The following is an 18,694-nucleotide window of genomic DNA, read 5'->3' as shown; positions in this document are numbered from 1 at the left end:
CTGCCATGGCTCAATGTTAAGGATTTCTGGAGACTGTAGTTTTGTGGGACATATAGCCTTCTCTGTCTGAGAGAACTCTGGTGCCACAATAAACTATAAACTACAGTTCCCAGAATTCCCTAGCAGGTCTCAAACTGGATTGTTTCTGCAGTGTGTTCTGGAGTTTTGGATGTGTACAAAGCCATAGTAGGATTTCCTGTTTATTTAGAACCTAGCTGAACACTGACTTAAAAAACATCTTGGAATTGTAACTTTTACGCTTCTAAGTAGAAGAGATTAATAGGCCTCCTATTAGTGACATATGCAGGCATAACTCCATCTTACAATTGCATGTCTTTTTTTTATTGTTACAGAGACTAATATTCTTTTCCACCCTCGGCAATGACCAAATACCCTCTGACTGATTATTCAGCTGCTGAAGTCCCACTACACAGCCATTTCATGGCTGGCGGAGAACACTGGGACTGGAGAAGTGTTTGGCTATGTCCTCATAGCCAGATGCAGAATGATGACATCATCCACTGAGACCTATAAAGGACCCTGGTGGATCTCAGTGGATGATGTAATTACTCTACATCTGGCTACTGGGACACAAACAGACATTTTGCTGATCCTCCCTGCTCTCCACCAGCCAAGGAATGGCCAAGAGCTAAATGGTGGCTCCAACAGGTACTGCGAAAAATATATATAACAGCTTTGCATGCAGAACTAGTATACTATGCTGTGTGCTTCAAGATCACAGACTCCATGTGGATTATACCTTCTTTGAGTGATAGAGTGGAGCCTTGCCTTATGCGGGGGATCCATTCTGGACCCCGCCGTGTAAGGCAAATTCCGCCTATGCTCGAGCCCTATTTGGTATAATGGGGCTCGTACTCACGGCAAGACGGTGCGTGCATTGCTGCGCGGCTTCCGCGTAAACAGGAAGCTGCATATGGAGCGTGCGCACTGTACAAGTTTCCTCCTATATGAATTCATTTTTATTTTTCCTTGTGTCCTCAGTGCTTGGGGTATGTTTCTGGTCCTTCCAAGCTGGAGAGCAGGAAGACTCCAGGTCACCAGAACTATGAGAAGCATTGGCTCGTTTCACCCAGGAAGAGGAAGAAAAGAGAGTGAGAAGAAAGCCAAAAACAGCACTCAATACTGCTGTCACCTTAGCGCGCCCAACAGGGGCTGGTGGTAAAAGAAGTGAATATCAAAGGATAAGGGCCCCTCTTTTTCACCCAAAGGTATTAGATGAAAAGAAAGCCCTTTATAATATATACCACAGAAAGGAATAAACAGAAGTGATTTCCTTCTACAGTTTGTGATTTGAACTGTGAGTCTGTGGTTTAAGGGTGTGGGAAATAAATATCCTACTGAATGTACCAGCACACCTAGAGATGATGTTCTGTTATTTAGATCCCAACTTAAACCATTAATCAATTGAACCTTTAAGCCAGTGGTTCCCAAACTTTGGTCCCCCTGGTGTTTTAGACTCCAAATCCCAGAAGCCCCAGCCAAGTTGCCAACTGTCAGGAAGTCTCAAATATCTGAAGAAGCAAAGTATGGGAATCACTGCTCTAAGTGTTCCTTTGTAATTATTACACCAAATATGTAAATTCTGTCTAGCTTCAACAGCTTTCTGAATCACCAGAACAGAAAAGAGAGCACATGAGAGTAAGATGCACATTAATATGCGCAAAAGAGAAAGGGGCTATAGGAAGAAAATCTAGATATATTCCAATCTATTAAATAGTTATATGCAGCCCACTCATTTGAAAATTAGGTACTAACACTCACTGACACTGTTTTACAAGCATTTTTGCACTTGTCCCCCAATTGGATCAAGGATTCATGCATAAGTATTCAAACTTAATGAATATTTACATTTCGTTGACACTTACTTTTAGCACTGACTGGTGTAACCTATATAATGAATTCACTACAGCCACATTTCTTCTCTGTCCTTCTGTCAATGGTCCAATCACTTGACTAGCCTCTCCTTGTGTAGACAGCTGTAGTAAGCAAATAAGTAATACAGATTATTTATTTTTAATTGTATTCAACCGACCACATGCAGTTTTATCCCTTGACATGCAAGGAGAAGCTGAAAGGAAAAATTAGGATACATTTAATGTTTTCTAGCAAAAGTGGCAGGGAACCATTATTTTGTTATATGGAGAACGGTCTCTTGCATTCGGATCTTTAATGTTGCTTTTCGCCTCACATTTTCTTAAGACAGGACGACCTCCCAAGAGTTATACTGCTCTATACTGGCACACAAAGCTACGTCAGGATAGAGGGGAAAAGTCTATAGCACTTTGAAAACTCATCAGAGAAATGTGCCACCTGCATCGTATCATGCTGTGCTCAGTTCTAAAATACATTTCCTCCTGAAGCAGTGTGGGGAATTGGTTGAATCAATATTACTGGAGGTGAAATGCCTCTAGAGGAGACTAGTGTGTGTCTAAATAAGACCATTTCTGTCAGAATGTAATTCCCAGATGAGAGGAAAGGTTTATGTCAGTAGGTTAGACAAGGTTTTTGGGAAAGACATTGGGTTTGAGAATGAAGGGTGCAGCTACACTGTAGAAATCATGTAGTTTGACTCCACTGTAAGTGCTGTAGCTCCACCATATGGATTCCTTGGATTTGTAGTTGTACAAGGCCTTTAGCCTTCTCTGCCAACGAATTCCGGTGCCTTAAAAAACTACAGATCCCAGGATTCTACAGGATTGAGCCATGGCAGTTAAAGTGGTGTAAAATTTCTACAATACAGAGATACCCTTTGAGGAGAAAGAAAGAAAACAGACTATATAGAGATATTTTGGGGAGCAAGAAGATTTTATTTTGCTAGTGCTACATGCAGAAGGCTATCACGCTTCTGATGCATGACATCTTTTGAGGCACTGGAAAGAAACAAGATCACTTACTATACCCAGAGTGTGAAACCACCCAATTCAAAAATATATATTTACATGAACTCAGCCCCTGAGAGTGTGTTAAACAACTTATCCAATCAACTGGAAAACCAGGCCGATAAGCAGCTCTGATGCTGTACTTGCACACTTCAAAAAATGGATTCACGCATTCCCAATCTTGAGTAATCCCAACCAACCAATAGGTCACTAGCAAAAATCACAGCAACATTTAAAGATCAAGGCAAAACCTCACTCAGTATGTTGTAAACAGGAACATTATTTACTGTTTCTTCAAATACACACAATATCAATATATATCAGATGAGGAATTATTGCACATTATGAAAATAGAGTATTATAATTACACTACATAAAATATAAATATAAAACACCGAGAGAAACTTCTCTCTCAGCTCCTCGCATCCAGTCTCATTTCCAAAATGGTTGTTTGGATCTACTGACACAAACATAAACCTGATCCCTCAGGTGGGAACAGTCTGACAGAAATGTTCACACGCACATCTCTTCCCACCCCCGGTAATATTGAATTATTCTATACTGTGAATTGCTTCAGAAGGAAATATTTTTTTAGAACTGCACATCGCACACTGAGATGCAGATGGCTCACAGTATAGTCTCAAGCCTGAAGCCTCAGAAACTCTGTCAGATGCATAAGAGGACAAACCCACTCAACCATAAACAAGGCTCTATTATTTCTAGCAGCATTTATCCTTTCAGGAACCACCAGTAACCTTAACCTGTTATAAACCATCTTGGATGTTGGTTTTATGCATTAAATTCACTAGACATTTAATCCGATTAAGCACTGCAGACAATGTGTCAAAACAGAACTGTACCTTAGGCCAGTCTTTCTCATTTCCATACCCTGCCATTCAATACATTATCTTCCATTAATCTCCTATTATTCAATATCTAGTAGTCAGACAAGGGACTGAGAAGCAGAGACAAACTATGGGATGACTACAACACACAAGTAAACTCCATGATATACTGAGTATCATTCAATCAATCATTTATTCATAGACCAAATATAAAATAAAATGCATACAATACATAAAAATATACACAAATACAGCTAAATATAGATCTACTGAGTACAGTTTTGTTGGCAAGTGAATCAGCATTTTGCATTCAAGCTAGACTCTACTTCATCAAAGATAACATGTTTTCTTTTTTGCTTCTTGTAGGCTTGCTTCAGAAATTCTGAATACAAAATCGAGTAAGTGCTTGAACTCAGAAGGTAAGAAACAATCTACTCATCTGCTGATTTCAGATACAATGTCAGTTATATATGGATGATGTGCAGATTTCTCATTTCCATTTTCTAATCCCAAGAAGGTGATAGAAACCCTAAACAGGCATTTAGAAGGATTTTGAGGAGAGATTAAGGCAAAATGTTCACGTTCAAGGCAGACAAGATGGAGGTGTAGATGGAAAAAAATGCTGAACAAGACAAAGGTGGTGAGAGATTGTGGGTGGGGTTGAGCTCCCTCTAAAAAGCCATGTGTGAGATATGGAAATGCTTAGCACTGTGGCACAAGTGGCCAGAAGCCCTTTTTCACCGCTTTGGAGATTCATCACCTGTAAACTTAACAAGAAAAATCTGGCCTTACTGCAGCACCACATGCACTGACTATATCTAGGCTTCATTACTATAAAGTGTTTTGCCTGTGACTCACTAGAAAATACAACTGATGCAGAATGAAGCAGCTAGAAAGCAAGCTAGGAACTCAGCAACTGGATCAAGTCATGCCTCTTCTGCATTAAACACATTGGTTGTGTTGGAGATGGAGCCCTGGTGGCGCAGCAGTTAAATGTCAGTACTGCAGCCGCAATGTTGTGAGTTCAATCCTGAGAGACTCCAAGGTCGACTCAGCCTTTCGGAGGTCAGTAAAATGACTATCCAGTTTGTTGGGGGCAATTGGATTAGACATTGCAAACTGCTTAGAGATTGCTTACTTCAGTATGAAGCTGTATAGAAATGGAAATGCTAAATGCTATTGATTGTCTATTCGTTTCCAGACTCCTTTAAAGATGCTGGTATCAGCCTTAAAGGTAATGGTTTGGGACCAGCTTATCTAAAAAAAAACAGCTGTACTCATATGAATCCTCTCAAGGTTTGAGATCAGCATCCGAATCTGTGCTATTTGTCTACAAATAAATGCTGTGAGACTGAAGAATAATTGGAACAGAGCCTTTCTTGTGCCAGCACTGTATTTTTCAAACACACTCTCTCAAGTCAGTACATAATGGTTCCTGCTTTGCTGACATTTGAGAGGATTTAAAATATTAATTTCATTCTGCAAGTAATCAATTTTGGTGTACTGTTCTTTTAACTAAGGCTGCAGCGTCTGCAGAAATAATGCAGTTTGACACTGCTTTAACTGTCATGGCTCCATCCTATGGAATCCTGGAACTTGTAGTCTGTCGTGGCACCAGAGCTCTCTGACGAAGAAGGCTAAATATCTCACAAAACTACAAATCCCAGAATTCCATACCACTGAACCATGGCAATTAAAGCAGTGTCAAACTGCATTAATTCTGTAGTGTGGATGCAGCCTAGGTTTTTATCTACTGCTCTTAATCTATTTATCTCATTTGTTACGTTAATAATTTATATACCAATTTTTAGGGGTCTGAGTATGTATTAAGGAGAAAAAGGAATAAGTTGAAGCTGCCTCTCACCGGCAGAAGAAAACCCAGGGTCCAAGCCATATCAATACGTAACAACTAGTTCTATACAACTAGTTCTACACAAGTGGTCAGGCCCTAACTTCTCACTGAAATATGTTAAGCATATATACAGTACAGGAATGATGAACTGTATGTGGAGCTGCAACTTCAGAGTTTCAGCCCACTGAAGTGAAGTTCCCCTTAAATTCTAGATGATTCAGTGTAAGAGTTCAAAACATACTTAATTCTTCACCACTGACAACCACCAAATTCTGGCTGAATCAAGCCAAACTGTATAGCTAGAAAAATCAGTATAAACATAATTGTATAGGTATATGGAGTCTAAGGCTTTCATCCATAGTTTTTTGTGGGTTTTTCAGGCTATGTGGCCATGTTCTAGAAGAGTTTCTTTCTGACGTTTTGACAGCATCTGTGGCTGGCATCTTCAGAGAATGCTTGCCTGGAAAGGAGTTGGGTGTGTGTGTGTGTAATACATATACATACATACATACATACATACATACATAAAAAATCATGTTGTTTCCCTAACAATGTGATCTGGAAAGGCAGGAGTGATTTGCATGTGGATTGTTCTGTTGCTAATGGCAGGCCTCAGGGTGGGAGGATCTGCAAAAGAGGGTTAGTGTCTGCTTGATTGGTGCTCATTGTCTTCTGGGAAACCCCTGACCCTGGGAGATTTCTCATTTGCATTTGCTGAGTCTTCATCTTGCTATTTTTCAGGACTGGAAGCCAAACCTTGTTTACTTTAAGGGTTTCCTCTTTCCTGTTGAAATTGTCCAGGTGTTTGTGGATATCAATGGCTTCCCTGTGCATCCTGACATGGTAGTCGTTGGCATGGTCCAGAATTTCAGTGTTTTCAAACAGCATTTTATGCCCAGGATTGTTTGTGGCATGTTCTGCTACTGCTGATTTTTCTGGATGGCCCAGTCTGCAGTGTCTCTCATGTTCCTTGATTCTTGTTTGCACACTGCGTTTGATGGTCCTTATGTAGACTTATCCGCAGCTGCATGGTATGCGGTAAACTCTTGCGGCTGTGAAAGGGTCTCTCCTGTCCTTCGCTGAGCGAAGCATTTGCTGGATTTCTTCAACGTTTGAAGAAACACAACGTTTGAAGAAACACAACATTTGAAGGTTGTGTATCCTCACCAGTTTTCCTATTCTGTCTGTGACTCCTCTGATGTATGGTAAAAATGCCTTCTCTTTGGGTGGTTGTCTTCCCTCCTCTGGGTTTTTCTGGGCCTGGCAAACCTTCCGTATGGGTATAGATTTTCATGAAGCAGTGGTTCAAGGCAACAGAAGAGTTAGTCAGATGCTCTCGCAAGACATGTTGATCTATTTTCTCATCCCCCCAAGGTCTCAACTAAATGGCTGTTCCTTCATTCCTTCCAATTGCTCAGCCAACAACAGGGTCCGCCTGTCATCTCAATAAGACAAGCATGTTGGGAGTACGGCCAGGTTGTTATACGAGTCCAGGCACAACACTAATCCTGTTTTTCCCACTTCCCATAGTACAGATGCTGAGACAAAGAATACAGGAGAATTCTACCTTATACGCCTGGTGTATTAATTTTCCCAGGACCAAACCTAGCATTAGCCACAATGAAAGCAAATGCTGAAAGGGGAGACAATGATCTGGTGTTTGAATAGCAGATTTTTGGAAGCTATGGATCTTGTTCTGTATCTACTAAGTTACCCTGCTGTCTCACACGTTGCAGAGGGCACAGTCCCAATGTCAGTGTAGAAATAAGATTCAATTATATTTGGCTATTAGCTGGAACTGGAATTTATTGTTATTCTGGACTTCTGTGCAATTTGACCCTGATAAGCATATCATAGGGATTCAGAGGAGCTTTGCTTCTGCCTTCTTCTAAGGTTGAGATAATGTGACTTGCCCAAGGTCACCTGGTAGGTTTCTATGGCTGAGTAGGAATTTGAACCATGGTCTCCCAGAATCCTTGTCCAATATTTAAACCATTTCACCACACAGGCTCTTAAATTGGAATGAGGGAGGGGTATTTTATCCTTTATCCTAGAAAGCAAAAGGTATTCAATCAGTTTTAGATTGTTCTGACAGCCTACTTTCTAAAAGGTTCTTTTCAACAAATACAATCAGAATAAGAATGGAAGTCAAGGAGGATGGGTAGATTAAAATGCTACAGAACAGATGTGAAAAAACTTGAAACCCTTTTTAAAAAGCCATTATCTGAAATTTCAGATGTCTGAGATCTGTACTGGAGAATGCAGAAGCATGTTATAATCAATACTTTTGGAAGAGAAAGATACCTGAAACTTTTAGATGCTAAAGATATTCAGTATCTGAGATATGTCTAACAAAGTAAGAGCTTCAATTTGTAGGCCAACAGAATTTGTAGAACACTTTTTAGAAGAGAGATTCAATTTCAGATGGGAAGATTTATCCTTCAGGGAGGTGAGAGTCTGGATGCAAGGTCAGAAATCTCTCAATGTTACATGGTTAAGCTTCTAAAAAGTACCCCAGAGCAGTTAACACTGGCCTAAAACAATTTATTTCTTTTAACATGCACTAGCAGATATTGTGGGGTTACATAGTTCTCATAAGAGTGGAACAGGAAGATTAACACATTGGCTCCAATAAAGGGTACTTCACATTTCTCAGGTACTCAAGGCATTTCACATACATTATCTGTACAAGAACTCTGCTATTATTACCCAGTATTAGGCCAGTGATGTTTAGCATTAAGGAATGGAAGTCCAGGCAGGCTTCCAAAAAGAACCCAACAAATAAAGGGCTGACATAACATTCTGCTCTGGTCAGGCCCCACCTGGAATAGTGTGTCCAGTTCTGGGCACCACAATTTAAAAAGGAAGTTGTGAAACCAAATCCCCTCTGAACAAATCCTGCCAAGAAAGCCCCATGATAGGTTCACCTTAGCATCATCAAAAATGACTTGTAGGCACACAACAACAGCAACAACAACAACAACAAGGGTATAACTATTTTAATAAATACATAAATATAAATCTACAGTGAGCCCTTAGTATCTGCTAGGGTTTGGTTTCAGGACACTTGGTTGATACCAAAATCCATGGATGCTCAAGTCCTATTATATACAATGGAGTAGTAAAATGGAGATAAATAAAAGAGTTGAAAAAATGAAATACACATAGAATGAAGATCCATATGAGGATGAATCCTTATGGACAGCCAAAAATACAAACAAATGGATTCTAGAAAAGATCAAGTTCTAAATCTCCATGGAAGCCAAGATGATTAAGCTGAAGTTGTCATACTCTGGCCACATCATGAGAGGACACGGCTAACTGGAAAAGACAATAATGCTAGGAAAGGTGGACTGATATAGAAAGAGAAAAAGACTTCATGTTAGATGGATGGACTCTGTTAAAGAGGTCATGGGTATGAATTTTCAAGACCTAAACAGAGCACTGAAGGACAGGGAGTCTTGGAGATGTCTCATCTACAGGATAACCATGAATCAGGACCAGCTCAAAGGCAGTTAATAACAACAGCAACAACAACAACAACAACGAAATGGTGTCCCTTATATAAAATGGCAAAATCAAGGTTTGCTTTTTGGATTTTTTTTCTGGGGGGGGGGGTATTTTCAAGCCATGGATGGATCAATATGTGGATGCAGAATCCATGGATATGGGGACTGACGGTAGCTCTCCTCCCACCTGGAAGTGATGAAGATGTTCTATTCTATGGCCATCTGTCGGGGATGCTTTGATTTAGATTTCCTGCATGGCAGGAGGTTAGACTGGATGGCCCTTGCGGTCTCTTCCAACTCTGTGATTCTATCCTGAACAATGGCATGATGGAATAAAGCACCATTCAGCACAACAGAGAACCTCCACTCCTGGGGCTGAATTCTGGCAAAAGCAGTGGCAAAATTAATTTCTGAATTCCCACAGTACTGTAGGTTCTTGCTAGTCTGGTAAAACCTACAGGTCCCAGAAATCCCCATTCTTATTTAAGAATGTTCTTTCTTTCAACCTTTGAGGAGCAAAAAATGTTGAAATTCTTTAATAGCAAACTTTTATCAAGAAGGCTTGCCAGAATTTGCAAACTTAGCAGGGATGGGAACTGTCTGGCCTTTGACTCCAGTGGGTACACATCAAACTTTTAAAATCCTAAGTAATTCCTGCCCAGTTAGCCAAAGGAGTAATGTTTTAGGTTAAAAAAAATCACATTAAAATTGTTTTCAAAAACCTTGTGGGGATGAAAAATGCTATGCACCCTGACTGCACAACAATTTCTTCAGAATACTGTATCTTGAAAGGTATACAGAAGTTATGTCATCACTTCTCATTGCCTAAAATGGCAGCCCCAATATTATGCTTTAGCTCGGTAGAGCTCTGCAGATGCCAAAAATAAAGTGGTGTGGCTCTACAGTGTCCAGAGTTTGCCCAACCTGGATTATAGGAATTACCTGTGTGTACTATCAATTACTTTAAGCATTCTGAAATTCAGCTTTTTGCTGTGTGCACTATGGACAATTCTTCAAGTCCATAATTTCTTATAAAATCATAAGTTGCCTTCATATGACATTTAAATTAACATTAAGAATTGCTGTAATGCTGTTTTTATTGTTGTCATCCCGCCTCAATCCACAGGGAGAGGCCGGAAATATAAATTATTATTATTATTATTATTATTATTATTATTAAGAATTCTTTTTCATTTGCTTAATATTTAACTTATGCTCTTACGGTTTACAATTCAAAGTGGAATTTTTTCCTCTCTTGAGCAAGACAGGTCTTCGGTGATTTATGTGCTACAAAAATCTATTTCCCAGACAAAAGGAGTGGACTGGACTAATGACTTGGTGACTTTGACTTATGACACTCAGTTGGTGCCCTGTCCTTTGACCAAAGCGTTTCTGAAAATGTCACTTTTAGGATTGCTTTTGACTGTTTGCAAGCTTATTAAGTATCAGTATTTCTAGCAGCTTGCAATATTGGATGTTTAGACTAGGACTAGATTTGTTTTCCTGCAGCTGTCAAACAGATTTCATTGTTAAAATGTTACCTGAATAATGATTCATCTTTATAGCTTATAACATTTAACACTGTGCTTTATTTTTTTTAAAAAAAGTTACAAAAATACAAATATGTAGTAAAAGTAAATCTTAATAATGTATACTTAATGGCATATTTCCCAATACCATTATGTCTGTCTACACGATTGCTAAAAGTGGAGTCTCTGATTTATGCATACAAGGAATAGCTGAAACATGAGATATGAAAGCCGCTCTTTGAAGTTCTCTCCTGCACCACAAACACTGAATTCCATAATTGGGGTGAAAATAATAGATAGAAGTCTATCCCAAGCAAGACATGGATGACATCAAACAATTCAACTGTGTCCCTCACTTATACGTAAGAACTTTCCTAATGCACAAACTGAAGGTTTGCTTTTTCATTCTTAGACTGTCTCATCAGTCTGCAGTCTAAAGAATGGTATAAAAAAAGTGAGAATACTCTGTCATTATTAACTGGGGCTATATTTGCGTTCAGACTTAGTGAAGCTCAGTCATGCAGCTAGGTAATTTTGGGCTCTGAATTTAAGGGATAGGGGGGGGGCAGTGCTGTTTAGATAGCAATGTATTTGTCAATTGTTTCAAAATATCGTAGGCATCTGAAGATTGTCCTTTATTTCCTGCTGAGCCTGTCTGGGACTCTGCCCAAAATCTTGTCCTGATAAATCTAGTGGAACACACACTTGTCCTAAAGTTTCCTTTCTCTGAACTCCTATTTGTAGCATCAAGTCAGCTTTGACTTATGGCAACCTTATGAATGAGAAACTTTCAAGACACCCTGTTATCAACAGGTCTGCTTTTCTGAAAACTCAGGACTGTGGTTTCCTTTGTTGGATCTATCCACTTGTAATATGGTCTTGATCTTTTCCTACCACCTACCACTTTATCATGCATGAACATTTAGAAAAAAAGATTCATGTTGTCTCATGATATGGCCAAAGTATTATTGCCTCAGATAGCCAACTTTCAGTAAACATAATAAAACCAATGGGATGAATTGTGAGTTATTGCCTTTGATTACCAACATGTCATGTTTTGGTGTGTGATCTATTTCCACCTGGACTCCAGAATAATAATCATTTCTCTTCTGCCTCTGTAGATGAAGCATAAACCTGGATTTTGGCTATACTGAAGTCTTATTGATATTATTCAATCACACTTTACATTATATCTCCTGACTGCTTTTGTTACATCTCGTCTCACTATAAATCGCACCCTGTTTCTTCTTACATTTTCATTCACAGCTTGCCTCGTATTTTTCCTCTGTTCTTCCTCCATAGCTGGATGTGTGCCTTCTGAACTGAGAGGCTTCTTTTCCAGCACTATCACTTGTTTTATTTTGAATTGTCTCATCAAAGGGTATTCAGGGGAAAAGATATTCAGAAGTAGTTTACCAGTGCCTCCTTTTGCACAGTACTAACAAGTGCTAGTTAAAGGACCACTGGCGTTGTCTCTGAGAGATGTAAGTCAGTGTCATCCCTCCACTACTGCTGCTGCTCAGTAACTGTTTGGCACATTTGGACTAGCAAAAGCCTGTTAGATGTTGGGGACCCCACCACCAACAGTGCTATCATCAGCACAGCCTCTTATCTCAGAGGAGCACACAATCCCACACCATGAAAAGATGGTGCCTTGGTGGACATGGAAAGGTAGTGCACTATATCATGATGTGCTCCTATAGCTGTAAGAAAAGAGAGACCAATTCACTGTAGGAGTGGAATGGGATCCTAGATGAGAGAAACCATATCTTCCCATATGAACCTACCAGAGCCCTAAGATCTTCAGGGGAAGGCTTTCTCTTGGTTCTGACACCATAGCAGGCTTGCTTGGTGAGGATAAGAGAAGGCACCTTCTTGGTGTCTGCTTCCATCCTCTGCAGTGCCCTTCCACAGGAGGCTAGGCTGGCTCCCTGCCTCCTTGCCTTTTGCCGGCAAGTAAAAGCGTTTCTATTTAATCAAGCTTTAAAAAAATCTTGACAGGGTGGCTTATATGGTGTGTGTGTGTGTTTAACTTTTGTATGTTTCATGTTAACTTTATATTATTTTAACTAGATGTTTTTAATTTTTTTCTCAATTTTTACTGTGAAGTTGGGTCCCTACCTGGGAGAAAGGCGGCATAGAAATGAAATAAATGAATGAATGAATGAATGAATGAATGAATAACAGAAGGGAAAGGAAATCACTGGAAAGGAAACGATTCTCTGAACCATCTGTATATGATGAAATTTGAGGCCCTGTAGCCATTCCATCAATTACTACTCTGAACAGATACTAATATCTAAACTGTTGGTATGGTAGTACAGTAGTAAAATGGTGAGATCCTTGACACATGCTATCAGAGTCAACTTTCCCCCTTAAGTGGATGGGAACTTAGGCAAGGTAGAACTTATCTATAAAATATGGAGTTACTAATTGGTTGGGTTATGACTCTCCTAGAAATCTGTTATGATTTGGAATATAATCAAAGAAGTGTATAAAATTATGACCATCTGTGCCAGGGAACGAATAAGTGGATTTGAGGAGAAGGAAGCCAGTTATCTACTGTCTTACAGATTAACAAGGAAATTGCAGAAGAAATTATGCATCCGGACAGTGATGTGGTGACTGACAGCTGAACACCAAAATTATCACATGCTTGGCTGGCAATTCAGGACTGTCAAATCCAAAGCTGCTTTACTGTCTCTTTGCTATAATCCCATTATATAATGGGAAAATAACACATTCCTCAGTGTGAGAGAAATGGTATGACTGTTTCAAAAAATGGTAACTAGAACACCATATGGACAAGCAAAATTTTAAAAGGCAATTTATAATGAAAGCTAAACATCAATGAACCTAAGAGAGAGATGTAATGTAAAGCATAAGCCTATGTGCATCTAAGCCTACTCAGTTAGTACTCATTGAGTCTACTGGATTTATTCCCAAGTATGTGTGCACAGCAGAAGTGTTTAACATTTCAGATCTTTGGAGCCATTGAGGACAACATTCACAGGCTCAAGAGCTAAAATATACATACAACCTTCATACACTCGTTAACTATTAATATAGTTAGTCCATTTCCCCTTATTTCTGATCCCAGAATATTTTCATATGAAAGATGCATGGGATGCGAGTGGCATTTCCAGTTCCAATGAGAGGGTGACATGTTCTAGGGCAGGGGTGGACAACTATGAGAGGCTAGGGGATCTCATTACTCCCTAGAAGACCTTGGCGTGCTGCATTCCTACAGCATAGCCCCCCCAATATTTGTCTCCAAATGCTAACTAGGCTGGGGAGGCATTTTTGCAATGTTTTGGGGCCCTTCCAGTACATTTTAGGCCCAAGACAGACCTTTTCCCCCAAAACAAGAGGTGACCAGAAGTCAACAAAAAACAAATTGATTTGGGAGGTCACAAAAATGGCCCTGGGTAACGGCACCTTGCCCATCCCTGTTCTAGGACATGTTATTCAAAGTGGTGGATGTCCCCAAGCTATTGTCTCCAGACCCCAGGAAAGAAATAACTACCGCCAATGGACAAAAATGTGATGCCAGTCCCTGGCAGATAGGGGGAAATAGCTGCCATCAGATAACCTGAGAATCACTGGGATAGAGGATTTTTCAGTGAAGCATAGTGTGATGTTAGAAGGTCCAATTCATTGCTTACACAAATTTACTACAGAAGACCCTTATTGTGCAATGCAAGTGGTAAGTTCTTCTCTCTGCCATAGGCTTGTTTCTATTCCTTTTTGTCTGATCAACAGCAAGTACAATAGCAAATACATTTCTATACCACTTACCAGTGTACTTAAGCATTCCCTAAGTGGTTTACAATGTGTAAGCTAATTGCCCCCAACAAGCTGGGTACTCATTTTAGCGACCTCAGAAGGATCCAAGGCTGAGTCGACCCTGAGCCCCAATCTGGTATTGAACCACAACCTTGTGGTTTGTGAGCGAGTGGCTGCAATACAGGCATTTAACCACTCTGCCACCAGGTCTACTCAAACTCTCACTCCTGCTTTTCACCACCCAAACTTTTAACACCTCATTGCAGTACCTTGGGCCAGCAACACTCTTCTCCTGGTTTCCACAGCTCTCATGCAGATGCTTCTCCTTCCACCCCCTACCCCCCTTTTCCCACAGGCTTCTTCAGCAGTCTCCTCCTGCTTTTCTTTCCTGAATCCTTTCCATGAATGTTTTTCTCTCTCTCTCCTACATGCCAGACGCTTCCATTGGCCAACAGAAGCCCCTGAAGCTCATTAAAGAAAATGTATGGCCAGACCAGTGGTATCTCAAGGAGGATGTCAAGAGCTGCAAAGTATACAGGAGAACTTTCAAAGACCTGCCAGCAGCCACAGTGTAGTACCTCTGGTGCAGAGTTGTAGCCTTAATTGTCAGAGGGAATTTTCCTTTTAAGATTATACAGGAATTAATAGCCATGTTTTCTTGGAAAACCTTCACAAATTGTTACAGAAAACTAGAATCTTGACAATGTTCACTTTATGATCACTTAGATTATTATTGCGGCAGATATTCATCTGTTACAAAAGGCCAGCAATGCCGTTAAAGAAGAAGCATTGGAAAAATACAGTAACAAAAATCTGCTTAAAGAGTAGTGTGACCAGATAGCTATGTGTTTTTTTAAAGGGAAAACATTAATAAGGATTTCTTACATTTTAAAGGAATGCACTCCTCATTTCTAGACAACTAAAATTTCATGTTCTCAATACAACACATATTATCTATGTGCAGCAGGTGGGTATGCTAGTCTATTTCGATCCACCCACATGTAAAGCTTACAGAAATAGCATCAAAGTAAAAGAACATACAGTACTTCTGTTAGTGCTCACACACTGTGAGCTAACTGCAGACATAACTAAAAAATGAAGGAGTATTTTTTTAAAAAAGGACAACTATTTGGGGAACAATTCTTCATTGACAAAGAGAAAATCAGATTACTTATTTAGTCCAATAAACCATTGTAAACTTTTCTTTGTAATTTTTGTTGTATTATAGAAGAATTTTCTGATCAGATGTTCAGAAAGGTTTCCTGAAAACTGTATGATGTGACTGGCTCATCATTCATATTAAGCAAGAAAATCTACCAGAAAAACATCCTGAGGACTTAACATCAAAATAGCCTTACAAATGTGCATGTTTCCAGAAGTAGAGATTCTGTCATGGAGACCTTTTCAAACACCTGGCATGATCCTCACCCTATTCCAAGACAATACATATGAACACTGTGCCAAATGTATCCTCTATGATACTATGATGAAACAGAAGACACATCATATTCCATACTGATGATATACAAAGTCTTATACAAAAACAGTTAGGATAGGCCCTCTACAAAGCCTAACCTATGAACAAGAGAATGGTGCATAAATTAGCATTATACTGCAAATAACATCTACTTATTATTTATGTTATTTTTATCTCACACTTCTTCCATTGTGATAAGGGAGCCACATGTGGTTATTTCCTAATCTTTTTCTGTCTCAACAGTCTTGTAAGATTAATTAGGCTGAATGAAAGTGACTGGGCCAAAGTTCTCCCAATAAGCTTCATGGCCGAGATAGGATTTGAACCAAGATTTCCACTGGATTTGAATTAAGGATTTGAACCAAGATTGTTCATTAAACTATAGACTGCAATACAATTGGGTCTGCAATGGTGGGGGAGAGTAAATTTCACTACCAAGGAAACAACATGGTAAATAAACCCACCATTCACTAGTCTAGATTACATTTATAGTTTCATCCATTCTTCATTGGCAGGACATAAGATCAAACTAACAAGGAGACATTCTTTTTGTATGACAGTTGTCCTAAACTCCAGTTCTTGGAAGACAATTTTTGTGCTATATTCTTGAGCAGCAATCTTCAACAGAGTACAGTGAGATGTTCTCATGAAGGTTGGTCTGTCAAACTCCCTTCCTCCAGAGACCCAAACCTATGCATCTTCCATCACCAAAGTTGTTTGGACTTCACCTGGACTTCATGTAGACATCCTATTAGTACTAAGAGACTGTGCAGCTTCCAGTATTGGTGGCCTCTTCAGCCATGGACACAACTGTGACGTTACTCATTTGAATAGGCAAGAAATAAGAATGGGAAAAGAGACTATAGGAGAAGTGGAACAGGAGCTTCAGCAATTGAACTTCAGCAAGTTTCTCAGTACTGTGGAACCTTTTTTAAAAACAAGATACTATTTCTGGATGAAACTCTGCCAACACCATTCCAAAGACTTGGGGTGCAAGACCTTTTGTTTGGATGGTGATAATAATGTTCTTATAATGACAAAATAACTGCATATTTTAATATCTTATTACTAACTGGTTGTGTTCTGACTATTCCAGGAGTGGAGTGAAGAATAAGTTTAAAAAATTGTTTTAAAAATACAGTGGAAGAAAGATAAATGTAGTCCACTGTTTTAGAACAACAGGCTAATGATAAAGAAAAGAACCATACCAGCAGGAGCTCTAAAAGGACACAATCAACCATGTTTCTATTGGCAACACCTTGAGAAATTAGGAGGCACCAAGTAGCCTGGGCAGAAACACTTTATCATCTCCCTTTTGTCATGGCAACCACAGTATCTTCCAATACAATTAATTCATTGGCTCTTGCTAGAAGGCAGCTGAAGAAACTGACTAACCTCAGAAGAAGTAGTTAACGCTATTATATCAACACAGCAAAAAGAAATGCACAGTAGGACATCCTTCAAGTTAACTGGTAGGAGAAAGGAAATTTAAAATGATAAAGCAACCCTATATGTACCTGTATCTACTCAGATCTAAGTCCCATTGGGTTTCATGGAGCTTACACTCAGGTATGCAGGTATAGGAATACACCCTTTAAGGTAATACAGTTTGTTTTACCTCTGAAGGAGAAAAATCAACATTAAGGCGATGAAATATAGAGAACCCAGCACTATGTAGCTTTAGGAACATCAACGGCCATATTATGGAATACTAAAAAGATTTTACAAAGCTCAACAAACAGGCACCATGGTGTTGATAGGATTAATTTCTGACAAGCTTCTAAGTCCCAAACAAGGTTGAGTTCTTAATTAAGTGTGCACACTCAGAATATAAGTGACAGGCTTAATTAAAAGGAGATCAATGAGCAACTGTGCTCAAAGAAAATAATATATTAGGATGCACCACTAACAAGCAGAGCAAGCATTAATATTTTAATTTGAAGACTTATGTCCTTGTTGTTATGTCACAGGCATTCCAAAAAGCTCAGCCAAATAAAAGGGGTATTTTTTGTAGGCATCCTCCTAATGGAAAAGGGCACACTGTTCTAAATATAACTAAAAGTAATGCAAGTATTTTAATATGGGAGAATGAAAATCAAGTAGAAATCAAGATGCACGGTTATACAAGATATGATAGCTTTTACAATGGATCAGGTAATATCTAGACAGTTGGTCCATCCACACTGTGATACGTAAATGAAGCTTTCCATGTACAAAGGCAATATAATGACATTCTTTCATATAAATTCTGGTCAGTTTTAAGGCACTTGGAAGGCCAGGCTAGCTCTACTTTTCCTAACCTTCTGCCAGCAAACAAAGACGTTTATGTTCAGATAGGTGTTTGGCTTATGCGTTATTTAACTGATGGCTAATATTCACTGCACTCCCCCTATATATTTTTATGTGACTTGCTGTTATATATTTGATAATTATGATTTGATTTCATATTTTAATATTGTTTGATGCCTTGAGTCTTACTTGTATCTGATAGGCGAAATATAAAATAACTAAAATAAATAATGGAGTATCACATGCTGGGAATTTTAAAAAATAAATAAATAAAGATGTCAACATCACGTCCTTCTTTCAAGAATCCTAGTGGCACCTTGCTGACTGTTCCCTGAAAAGAGGCTAACTCATGGAGTTATCTATAGGTTCTTCTATTTACATAAGATGTTATGTGTGACAAACTGGGTAGGCAGGTAAATATGTAATAAAGGCAAATTATTAACACAAGGCAAACAATCATGTTTTACAAGAAATGTAAATTCCTCTCATCTAATATCCAACAGGCAT

General features: G+C 39.2%; 1 protein-coding gene across 1 annotated transcript in view; it reads right to left on the bottom strand.

Annotated features, from left to right (window-relative positions):
• LOC149312387 (conserved oligomeric Golgi complex subunit 5-like) overlaps window positions 1-18,694 on the bottom strand; it is a 193,779-nt gene that overhangs the window by 24,707 nt on the left and 150,378 nt on the right. Inside the window, exon 15 of the mRNA XM_089524517.1 lies at window positions 1,887-1,997. Coding sequence (XP_089380643.1) covers window positions 1,887-1,997 — 111 coding nt within the window. The remainder of the gene's footprint in view (window positions 1-1,886; window positions 1,998-18,694) is intronic.

This window comes from Sceloporus occidentalis, unplaced genomic scaffold (assembly GCF_023333645.1).
Source record: "Sceloporus occidentalis isolate IW3139 unplaced genomic scaffold, rSceOcc1.0.p SCAF_5, whole genome shotgun sequence".
Classification (NCBI taxonomy): Eukaryota; Metazoa; Chordata; class Lepidosauria; order Squamata; family Phrynosomatidae; genus Sceloporus; species Sceloporus occidentalis.
This window is presented reverse-complemented; position numbering and strand designations above follow the sequence as displayed.